The 12,411-nt window shown below is 42.0% G+C and overlaps 1 protein-coding gene across 2 annotated transcripts in view; it reads right to left on the bottom strand.

Annotated features, from left to right (window-relative positions):
* The window catches only part of LRPPRC (leucine rich pentatricopeptide repeat containing), a 103,493-nt gene extending 92,655 nt beyond the window's left edge, over positions 1-10,838 (bottom strand). For both annotated transcript variants that reach the window (XM_045980925.1, XM_045980926.1), the window contains exon 1: positions 10,651-10,838. In XM_045980925.1, the coding sequence (XP_045836881.1) occupies positions 10,651-10,799 (149 nt within the window). In that variant the 5' untranslated portion in view covers positions 10,800-10,838. The remainder of the gene's footprint in view (positions 1-10,650) is intronic.
* Positions 10,839-12,411: the final 1,573 nt, after the last annotated feature.

The following is a 12,411-nucleotide window of genomic DNA, read 5'->3' as shown; positions in this document are numbered from 1 at the left end:
ATTTTAAAGCTAATTTTCCTCACAAACAGATCTTTAATGAGGCTAAGTCTCCTTCACACATGTATACTTGACTTTAATTAGATATGCTGAACTATGAATCCACCATAGAATGAACGATGGTGAAGGGTTACATACTTAACTAAAGGATGCTTCACTCTTCAAAAGGAAGTCTCCAGTGCTTCCCTACATGGCAGTGCTTTCTACATTGATTATTTGGCCCAAAATTTATTTTTAAATTCCAGAGAAACACACCCAGTAGGAAATTAGGAACCCCATGCCTGGAACAGTAAGTATGTTATGACAGAAAGTAAAGAAGTCCAGGGGTGAAAGTACGTCCATGTAGCGCATGCACCTACCTGTCAGGCTTGCACAAGCCAAATTCTGATGACCAAAACTGGTGTAACCATGTAAGGAAAAATTATTAACATTTCATCAATGTGTCATAAATTGCTCCTTTGCATTTCTTTCTTTTTTTTTTTTAAAGATTTTATTTATTTATTTGACAGAGAGATTGAGCACAAGCAGGGGGAGCTGCAAGCAGAGGGAGAGGGAGAAGCAGGCTCCCCACAGAGCAGCAAAAGCCTGATCTAGGACTCGACCCTAGGATCCCGGGATCATGACCCGAGCAGAAGGCAGTCGCTTAACCACCTGAGCCACCCGGGGGCCGTCCTTTTCATTTCTGAGTCAAACATCTTAGGTTCCCTCCTGAGACTCCGGCAATCACCACTATATTCAGATTACCCTTTAACTTTCTCTGGCAAAATCTGGCATTGTTATTCTCAGTGTTGTTGTTGTTTTAGTGCTGGTGGCGATTATTTCGACTCTTCCGTACAAAAAAAATAATGGTTTTTATATTTGAAAGTCCGTATTTCAAAAAGGCATGCAGTGCAGATTATTTTAAGCAGGCTTCCATGGGATTCCCCTCTTAAGTCTGTACTTTTTTCCAATATTTTACCTTTTCAAGGAATTTTTGGGTTTACAGAAAAACTGTGCAGTGAGTACAGAGTTCCTGTATATGCTCTTCCCCCTCCACCCAGTTTCCCCTATTTATATCTTGCATTACTGTGGTACATGTGTTATAAATGATAAACCAATCATGATACATTACAGTCCATAGTTTACAATAGGGTTCACTCTGTGTCCGTACATACCTACGGGTTTTGACAAATGTATGGCAAGCATTACAGTAGTCAATAGTTTCACTGCCCTAAAATTGCCCTGTGCGCCACCTATTCTTCCCCTCCCCCATCCTCCTAAACCCCTAACAACCACCTTTCTCCTTCTCTATAGTTTTGTGTTTTCCAAAAATCCCAGGACCCCAAGATCATGACCTGAGCTGAAGGCAGAAGCTTAACCCACTGAGCCACCCACGCACCCCACTCATTCTTTTTTACTTCAAATGTGCACCAAACTAATCACACATGTTCTCAAACTCTCCCTCCCAAGTTAACTCCATTGCTATTATGAGTCACTCTAGCATCTAACACTTTGGAGCTCCCAGAATTTAAAGGAAAAAAAAAAAAAAGGGGATACAGATATGTGATAAGAGTAGCTATAACCAGTAATTGATGTTTATCAAGCATTTAATGACGCATGCTAGGTAACAAAAATTATTACCATAATCCTCATTTTATCTATTTATTTAAAAGATTTTTATTTATTTATTTGACAGACAGAGATCACAAGTAGGCAGAGAGGCAGGCAGAGAGAGAGGAAGGGAAGCTTCTCTCTGCTCAGCAGGGAGCCCGACATGGGGCTCGATCCCAGCACCCTGGGATCATGACCTGAGCCGAAGGCAGAGGCTTTAACCCACTGAGCCATCCAGGTGCCCCCATAATCCTCATTTTATTGATAAGAAAACTGAAACAACTTGCCCAAAGTCACAGTAAAAGGTAGTTAATGACAAGATGACAAGTCGCGGATCTGTATTTGAGTAATCTCTTTCTGAAATGAGTTCAACACGGCAGAAAGGCATCAAGGAAACCTGGTTGCAATAGGGGATTCACAATAGAAGGAATGAAAATTAAAACTGGACTGGGAGGGTGAGACTAGAGAATGGAAAGCCTCCAATAGCTGAAAAGAAAGGCGTTTGGATTTTATGACAAGTCATAAAATATAAGACTGATGTCCATAAAGCTGCCCTCTCCGCTTATTTTGCTGTACTCTTCTGTAGACAATGGACATCTCAAACTTATTTCATGTGCTCACCCATCTCTCATTTTAACTATTCCACTTGAGTTTGCTTTAGCCTGTTGGTATGTATGATTACATGGACTGATTTTCAAATGCTGAGTCAGCTTTGTAAGCATGGAATAAACCCAACTTAGTCACAGTATGTAATTCTTTTTAAAAAGTTGCATACAGATACTGATTCCAGTTAAATTCAAAAATATAATGCCTCCTTTTATTTATTTAAAGTATGCTCCATGCCCCATGTGGGACTTTAACTCACAACCATGAGATTAAGAGTTGTACGCTCTACTGACTAAACCAGGCAGGTGCCGAATAATGCCTTTTATTTATTTTTAAAGATTTATTTATTTGAGAGAGAGACAGAGAGAGAATATACACATGCATGTGGGATTGGGGGGAAGTTGGAGGGAAAGGGAAAGAATCTTAAGCAGACTCCCCACAGAGCATGTCTCAGGGCTCAATCCCAAGATCCTGAGCCAAAATGAAGAGTCAGATGCTTAACCAACTGAGCAGCCCAAGGTTAAGGTCAGGGATACATCTTAATTAAACCTGGACTGGGAGGGTGAACCTAAAGAATGGAAAGCCTCCACCAATTTTTTAGCTGAGCATTAAAAGCAGCAGCCATGCACAACAGAGAAGTATTCCAAGCAAGCCAGAACAGTCATCAGGCCAAGCAAGTGAGCAACACAGATGGGATGAAGTTGAAGAGGAAGACTGGGCTAGTGAGTGGGCTAGATCATGAAAGACTGTGACGATAAATGGTCTGGATTTTATTTTCGGTCCAGATTTTATTCCAGCTACAGAACTCTATCAGAACCCTATTGAAGTTTTCTAAGCAGGGATTGTGGCAGAATCTATTTCTGTTTTAGAAAGATTAGTCTAGCTGGGGGTGAAGAATAAATTAGAAGATAGCAAGAATTAAGAGAGAGATACCATTTAGAAAACTACTGCAGTAGTCCAAGTAAAAGGCTGAGGGAAGTTTATACCAGAGTGGGTGTGGAAATGGGAAAGAAACACCTATCACCAAAGCCCCCTGCCCATTTAACTGCAAATTCCAAGCAACAAGTCTCACCAATGCAATTTGTTCATTCTCACTTCCTTAAATATGATGAAGAAAACTTCATGTAAAAGTGCCTTACAGGCTTACTTAATCCTCTTATACATCCTACCCTATTATGTACCATTTTCATGAACACTTGACAAGCACAATCTTAAGAGACAAAAACAGAAGGCTCCATGGCACTGCAGAAACACAGGAGCTCTGAGCTTTAAGAGCACGAGCCTGAGTCCTATAGACCAGCCTGACTTCAGGCTGTGCCATTTTATAAGATGTGTGACGTGGCAGAGTTACTGCAACTCTAAGCCTGTAAAATCCGGGAGTTAACAGTATTTACCTCATGAGGCTATCACAAAGATTAACTGAGATACTGCAGTGTTTCCAGAAATATCACCCTTCTGCTAGGCAAGATGGTTTTAGGTAGTATTTAAACAAAAATTTTTCATTTCAGTCATTTTATCTATTCTAATTAATATTTAAAAGTAACTATCACCATCAAGCTCTTTATTTTACTAATATTTTTGCTTAAGATAAAAATAAGTTATAACAACATCAGTTTAAACCTAAAACCAATGTTAGGAAGAACATTAAATACAAATAATAGTGTCAATAGTACTTAGATTGGACAAAAAAAATCTGAAGGCAGTACATAATTGCCCGAAATTTGAGCAACTGAGAAAGTATACATAGAGGACCCACAAAGTCAGCATAATAAATATTAACTGCACACTTCCTAGAGTACCTTCTTTTAAAAGTGTATTAGCAGAAAGCACAACACTTATTTTTAAAGACCTAGTCAAATCTAAACTATGCTTATTTAACAACTATGTGACTCTGGTAAAAGTATTTGGTCTTTCTAAGCATTAGTTACTTCCTCTGAAGAAAAATACCTACCTTGTAAAGATCATATAAGGAAAAAATATATAAAGTTCCTAACAAACATGGCTCAATAATAGCTTTTATTATAGAACGCACTCAGTAAGTGTCTGCTGAGTGATCTTTTAAGAAAGTATTTTGTAAAACTGTCTCAATGAACTTTCTCATGCAACTATTTTGTAAGACCTCAATTCTCCAAAAAGTCTTGTCCAGTTAAGCTGTCCCCCAAACACCAAAAATTTTAGACTAGAAAAACCACTTACAACTCTTCCACACTTAAAAGTCTCCTGGCTTGAAACACCAATTCCTTTCCACCTATCCAGACATCCCCTCCACCTCAATGTCCTCCAGTCCCAAAGTATGTCTCCTTTGTCTCAGCTACGACAGGAAGTGACAAACAGGTACACAGGTTGGGACCTATGATGTGACATGAACAAGACACTCCTCAGGCTCTATAAAGTGAGACTGGGATAGACAAGATTTACTCTAAAGATTCCTTCCAGAGTTTAAATCTCAGATCTTATGTGCTTACTTATCTGTGATAGTCCTTAATTTCTAAATCTATAATGTCTTTATGTCCATAAGCAATCCCTTCAACACCTAAAGCACAATATTATTCAAAACACTTCAAAACTGGGCATCAGTGTCTGTAGTTAAATCCCCAACTGGAGATCTCAGATAAATCACTTCACTCTTCTAAGCTTGTTCCCTCATTTGTAATATGAACCCACAGAAGATGAAATACATGTGTGATGTATTCATACAAACAACTTGAGAATGGAAAAGATCTAATCCAAAGGTACTACTATTTATCCTCATCTCCAAATCCATTCTGCCAACATGCTGACCAATCTCCTGTTCACTCCCTCTCAAGAAGAAAAGGAAGTGGTTTGTTTTTATTTTTATTTTTTCAGTTCTGCACCACCTAGCTGAAGTCCTATTAGCCCTTATCTGTGGTATCAGTGTTGCTCCTACTGGTCTTTCCATCCCCAGCCTCTATCTCTCCTGCAGTCTATGTAAACTTTGTCAAGACCTGTACCTCTCAAAACCCTCCAATGGCTTCCAACCATCAAATAACCAACTTCTAATCAACCTTAATAGCTAGAAGGAATCAACTGGCCTTGGTAGTATCAACTTCTACGACACCTAACACCATGTAGCCACACAGGATGGAAGTATGGTCTCCAAGTCCCTCCATGCTCTCCTCCCCTAGAGCACTCTGACTACTTATTACCATGTGTCCTCTTAAACTCAACTGAGCCCCTACCACAAACGCGTGCTCTTTTCTCTGAAAAACCACAGTATTACGCTCCTCTTTTATGGACAGCATATAGGAGTGGGACATGGGCCTATCATAGCCCTCTATAATTGATAAATTTATACACACAAAAACCACAGGCTGAATCATAACCCAGACAGATTCTTAACATTTGCTGAGAAGATCTTTTTCTCATTAAGAAATAAACAAGGGAAAGGTTTCTTTCCTTCCAACCTTAGAAGTCACATCATTCTGTCATAGGGCAATATGTGCTCTTCACCCTTAAGACAATCACCAATCTAGATCCACTTCCAAACAGATTTAATTCAAAGCTTATCTTTCTTCTGAAGCACAGAAGTCTGCAAACTCTCACAAGAAAATATAAGCAGTTTCCGATTCAGAAGTAGAAAAATAAAAAAAGAGTCTGGGGGAAAGCAACAAACAGTATTTGCCCCTCAAACTCCCCACAGAGGATACGGGAAGAGCTGGTTTTTAAGAAAAATTTGTTTAAAAAAAAGAAAAAAGTACTGAAATGGGAATGAGAAGCAAGACTAAAGAATATAGAAGTATTTACCTTCTGGCGCTTCAAGTTTGAAAACAAATTAATAAATTCTAGAATTTGACTCAATAATGCTCATCTGTCTTTCACAGGACATTCTTAGAAATCAAGATTGGCATGAATTTGTGGAGGTTTGTTGCACTATAGGCATGGATTAAATATCCCTTCAAATGTCTTTGCACGTCACAATATTCCTTCCTCAATGTCTAGACTTTCAGTGATTTACTCAAAAAATATTTGACACCTATTATGTGCCACAAAGTCAGACACCAGGGGAGGAAAAAGACAAAAATCACTGCCTTCAAGGGACTTACAGCCAGGTCTGGAGGGCTGTTGGGTACACATGTAATCATGCTGTTTGGTACACATATAATAATGCTTAATGATTCAGGATCTAAGGGAAACACAAAAGAGCAGAGGTCAAATGGGAGAAGCAATCAAGATTTAACAGAGAAGGGCGCCTGGGTGGCTCAGTGGGTTAAAGCCTCTGCCTTCGGCTCGGGTCATGATCTCAGGGTCCTGGGATCGAGGCCCGCATCAGGCTCTCTGCTCAGCAGGGAGTCTGCTTCTCCCTCTCTCTCTCTCTGCCTGCCTGTGTACCTGTGTTCTCTGTCTGTCAAATAAATAAATAAAATCTTAAAAAAAAAAAAAAGATTTAACAGAGAAAGGGAACACCTGAGTAAGGGAAAGGGGCGACACATCCCAAGAGTAAACACCACATTCAAAGACAAAGAGATGTGCAACATGGCCTCTCAGAGCCCTGGACCAATAGTACCTTTACCATCCGGAGGCTTGTTAGGAATGCAGAATCTCAGTTCCCCTGTCTAGACCTACAAAATCAGAATCTCCATTTTCACAACATCCCCAAGGAATTCTTATGCTCATTAAAAAGCCCTGCTATAGAGGACTCAGAAGTAGTAGTTTTGATATAGCTAGAATACAGGACACCATGGAAAGGAACTCCTAAGAAGTAAGGCTCCGGGGTGCCTGTGTAGCTCAGGTCACGATCCCAGAGTCCTGGGCACAAGCCCCCCATCGGGCTCCCTGCTCGGCAGGAAGCCTGTTTCTCCCTCTCCCCCTGCTTATGTTCCCTCTTTCGCTGTCTCTCTCTCTGTCAAATAAATAAACAAAATCTTTCAAAAAAAAAAGAAGAAGAAGTAGTAGTAGTAATAGTAGTAGTAGTGAGTCTCCACAGGCATGTCTAGATTATGAAGCACCTTATCCTGGAACTAATGCAAGCCATCATAGTATCTAATCCTAAAAAGTAAAATGACATGAAGGTATAGCAGTCTTCCCTGGGAATAACATGAGGGTTGGAGGAAGAGGGGATTCATTCTAGATGGAATAAATCTAGCAGAACCTAATCATCTGTTTAATCAATACATAGGGGGTGACTCGGGTCAGAGAGGTATCAATGAAATAAGAATGAGAAATCTCTAGGAAACAGACAGAAATGGCCGCATTCACTAGAATAGGGAACACAAAAAGAACAGATTTGAGAGGAAAGTTGAGCTCAATTTGAGATGTGATGGGTTTGAAGCATCTGTAGTTCATTCAGCCAGTGGGGTTGTCTAGTAAATGATCTATATCCAGGAAGAGAAATAATGTCATTATCAGATAGGTAGGAAGGGGCTGGTGCCTTGAAAATGGATGAACTCACCCATAGTGAATGAAAAACCGTAAGGATTCTTTAATCTAAACTTGAATTCTAAACTCCCCCCAACACATTAGCATTTGAGAAATGAACAGAAGAAAAAGGAAGCAGCAACAAAGCACGTGAGAAAAATCCTAAAAGACTCATCAATGCCAAGCAAAGGGTCTCATGAAGGGAGAAACGGGAGACAGAACAACATGTCAGAGATCAAGGCCTTAAAAGTAGATTTGATAATTAGGTCCCTTGGAAAAATTAAATAAACTTTCATCTATATATACATAACTGGTTATGTGTATATATAATGTATGTATATACGTATATGTGTATATATATGTATATATTCATATAAATATCCACATACAAAGGAAATGTATATGTATATGTATAATATATATACATATCTCAATGGCTGTTTCTGGGTGAGAGAATTAAGGGTATCTTTTTTGTTTCATTTACTTATTTATTTATTTAAGATTTTATTTTTAAATAATCTCTGCACCCAAAATGCGGCTCAAACTTAACATTCCAAGACCAAGAGCCTCACACTCCACCAACTGAGCCAGCAAGGCACCTAAGGGTGATTTTTAATTTATTACTATTCTCTCCGTATTTTGCAATTGCTCCCCAAGGAACATGAGTTTTATAATTTAAAAATATAAAACAGAGGCACGTGAGTGACTCGGTCGGTTAAATGACTAACTCTTGATCTCAGTTCAGGTCATGCTCTCATGGTCATGAGTTCAAGCCCTGTGTTGGGCACCACGCTGGGTGTGAAACGTACTTATTAAACAAACAATATAAAAATATATATACAATAAAAAGTTAATAAATAAAACAATGATGGCTTTTGCCAGTAGTGTGACTGCGGCGGATGGAAGAGTAAATATGAAGTGAGGAAATAAAGGAGACAGAAATAAGGACAGGGGAAGGGAAATTGGTAAGCAACCAGAGATGAGTCCAGAGTTCTAGGAAAGATCTGGGCATACTTGCAGGCTGTGGGACAGGAGACTGTACAAAATGACTGTTAAGAATACAAGAGAAAGGGGCGCCTGGGTGGCTCAGTGGGCTAAAGCCTCTGCCTTTCGCTCAGGTCATGATCCCAGGGTCCTGGGATCGAGCCCCGCATCAGGCTCTCTGCTTGGCAGGGGGCCTGCTTCCTCCTCCTCTCTCTCTCTCTCTCTCTCTCTCCCCGCCTGCCTCTCTCCCTACTTGTGATCTCTATCTGTCAAATAAATAAATAAAAAAAAAAAAAAAAAAAAGAATACAAGAGAAAGAGGGAATACTCTTCTCATTGCTTGTTATGAGCCAAGCACACAGTGGTGAGCAAAATAATGTTCCACTCTTATGCAATTCACTTTTTCTACTGAGAAAACAAACAAAAAGCAGATTATTAAGACAAGTCAAACATAGCATGATAAAACTAAAATAGGGTAGTTTTTACATTGAGTGCAGAGATAAGCCTTCTCTGAAGAAATAGCATTTAAGCTGAATCCTGAACGACAAGAAATCAGCTTTGCAAAGGAGAGACAAAGGCCTTGTTACCTCTACTTTACAAATCATGAAACTGAGGATCAAAGAATTTAGGTAAGATTATGTAGCAAGTAAATGGAATCCAGGTCTGATGAACACCCAGACCAATATCCTTTCTAGGAGACTGTTCTATTGTTTTCCTCAAACACAACAGTAACGATGAGAGATACCATTCACCCTCCTCTGGCCTCACAGGGATAATTAAGGACTAAAAAAAAAAGAGTGGCTGACACAACTTTCTCCAAATAAAGTCTCTGAAAGAAGAGAAATGCTTTCTTTCTTAACTGTTCAGGTCTAAAAACAAAATCCAGGCAGGTGGTAAGTTACAAGTAGGTTACGTTCCAAAGATCTATAACTGCGTTGTTAAGAAGTCATAAAACGTTTCCTCCATATAATTTTATGCAGAGAGTAGTTTCCAGGCTGCTCCACGAAGATCCATGTAATCATAGTTATTACTATTATTATAACTAATAAAGCACTTACTAGGTACCAAGCCTTTTGCTAAGTGTTTTTTATAGATAATCTCATGCAGTAGTACCAACGCTATTACCACTCCATCTAACTAAGGAAACTGAGGCCTAGAAATGCTAACTTGTCCAATGGCAAATCCTTAACTCTTAGTCCTAAATTGTCTCCCAAAGTATCTTTATTTATTAACAGTATTTCAAAATCAGTTTTTCTCCAATTCTAAAACCTCAATGCCCATCTCCCCTTCTCGGATGGTCAGAATACTACTCTAATACTTTTTCACCAAACTTCCTTACCCCCTCTCCAAGTCTATGCCAGACCTATCTCCTGATAACCATCAATCCATGAAGCATTTATTCAAACACTTGGCACCACTGATCCCTTGGCATCCTTATATCCCCACGAAGTGCCTGCACATGTTCACTTATTCACTCACTGATACTTACATAGCCCTACTGTGACAATTCCCAACCCATACCGCACCCCTGTAAATATCGAGGGAAACTCTACTCCAGAAAATGCAGGCAAAAGCCCAAGCTGATCACAATTAAACGTCCCTATCTAAACTATCCCTTGCTCATCCCAAATTCCCAACCTATCCCTCCCATCCCCTAAATATAAACTTATCGAAATCTAAGTTCTAGCTGGTTACTGATCACCGATAAAGTTCGCACGTGGGACAGCATCCAAGCCGGTGAATCCTAAGGAGACGAGTAACACCCGATCCCAGTAGCAGCCTTCAAAGCCCCCCGCCCCCCACCCCACCCCCTTAACAGAAGGTCGGCGGTAGCCCGAGGACAGGAAAACCCAGTCCCAAGCGAGAGCTAAATCCATGCCGGAAGCAAACCCAGCACACGGCCATGACCTTCTCAAGTCGACTGACCCTGTCACCCGAAATCCCCGCTGGGGAGCGGGGTCCAAGACCCCGGGACGTTTGGCCTTAGGGCGTGGAAGAGGGCACGGAGAAAGACAGGCAGGCCCGGCCCACGCCAACATCACGACCTCGGGGGACGCCCGCGCTGCAGACAGGCGAAGGGTAGCGCGTGGGCACTCACCCTGCAAGGGGCCCGCCGCGACCGGCGGGCAGACTAGGGACGGCGTGCGGCCGGCTCAGGCCGCCTGCGAGGAGGCGCAGGGAAAGCGGGAGGCGCGGGGTTGCCCCGGCTCGGAGGAGCCAGCGAGCTGGTCTCAGCAGGGCTGCCATTGCTCTGCCGTCCCCACCGCAGGATGCACGCTGGGCGAGAAGGACAGGGGGAGCACGTGACCGCGGGGTCGCCCGGCGCGGGAGAGACCAAAGGCTGGGCGCGCCGGACGTAGGGGGAGCCACGCGTTGTTTTACGCTTAGAAGATAGACAAATCGATTTCTCTGAGGACATATGAGCCCGTGTGATATGTTAGTAATAAAGTATCGTGCCTGATTATCTGAGCGGGCTCCTCTTTTCATTTTCTAACCTTTCTCTCAGCATGTTCAGTGCCTCCACCCCTTCACTTTCCAGTTGGTAGAGTCAGCAGAGGTCGACTCCTCCCAGGTTAGCGCAGGGGCTTGCGGGGGGCCAACTAGCAAGGACACCCGGGAACTCTCGAGAAGAGCCGACTATGAAGGTCCCAGCGTGTGGGACAATTCGCGGGCGTGCGCGGTTGGTCGCCTGCTCAGCGCCGAAGTTGCCGCGCGGATGGCAACGTCCCGATCGGAAAGCTCTGAGAAGTGTGGGACTGAAAAACGTTGAGGACCTTTGCACTGTGCCAAAGTTAAATAGGATGTGATTTGTGTTCCTGTGGGGCTAGAACATAGGTAAAAGAATACGTGGGTCCAAGCCTAAATCAGTAAGCAGCGCCTCGCCTTATGAGATAGGTGGGTACTAACCAAGGTCGTCTAGTTTTAAAGCTGGAACTGAATTCATTATCTTCCCTAACTCCCACCCAGCTTCTTCGTTCAGTAAACGCACCAGTATCCGAGGTAAGATAACGATAAGAGTAAGAGTCTGGAGCCAAATCTGGGAGAAAACCGGAAGCCCTTGCTTCACAGGGTTTACAGTCTGAAAGGGTTCCTTGTGCACACGTGGGAAGCTGGGAACCGGCTTCCACTCCCTTTGCACCCAACTGTATCCTACCCATTGCCAGGTGAACACTCAGAAGTTTTCCCTGGAAGCCCTCCACGGTAATTCCCCGTATGGCTGTTTATCCACTCAATATCCGGCTCCTTGGCAGCAGGGACAGTGACCTTTTCTTGTAGTTGAAGCACCTACACAGTAGGTTGCATTAAATATTTACTGAGTAAATGAGCATTTTGAGATTATCTAGTTTCTCTCTCCTTTGAGCGATGAGGAAAATGAGATTCAAAAAAGGTTAAATGATTTATACTGGGTTATACTGCTAGGCATAAGTAGTATAATTTATTAATTCGCTCACTCGGTGCTGATTTATTGAACACCTGTTCAATACCAGGCACTGTTTGAGATGGGAATCCAGCAGAGAACAAAACAGGGCCGAGTCTGGACTCTTGATTAAGGGCTCCAAAGTTTAGTTTGGGAAGACAGATAAGAACTGTCCTGGGGCACCTGGGTGGCTCAGTGGGTTAAAGACTCTCTGCCTTCAGCTCAGGTCATGATCCCAGGGTCCTGGGATTTGCTCAGCAGGGAGCCTGCTTCCCCTACTCTCTGTCTCTGCCTGCCTCTCTGCCTACTTGTGATCTCTGTCAAATAAATACATAAAAATCTTAAAAAAAAAAAAAAAAAAGAACTGTCCTGTAAAACAAGTCAGGATAAAGGGATTGAAGGTGGGGTTCAGCCCCTTCAAAAAACAGGGAGGAGGATCTT

The sequence above is a fragment of the Meles meles genome, chromosome 16, assembly GCF_922984935.1.
Source record: "Meles meles chromosome 16, mMelMel3.1 paternal haplotype, whole genome shotgun sequence".
In the NCBI taxonomy this organism is placed as follows: domain Eukaryota; kingdom Metazoa; phylum Chordata; class Mammalia; order Carnivora; family Mustelidae; genus Meles; species Meles meles.
This window is presented reverse-complemented; position numbering and strand designations above follow the sequence as displayed.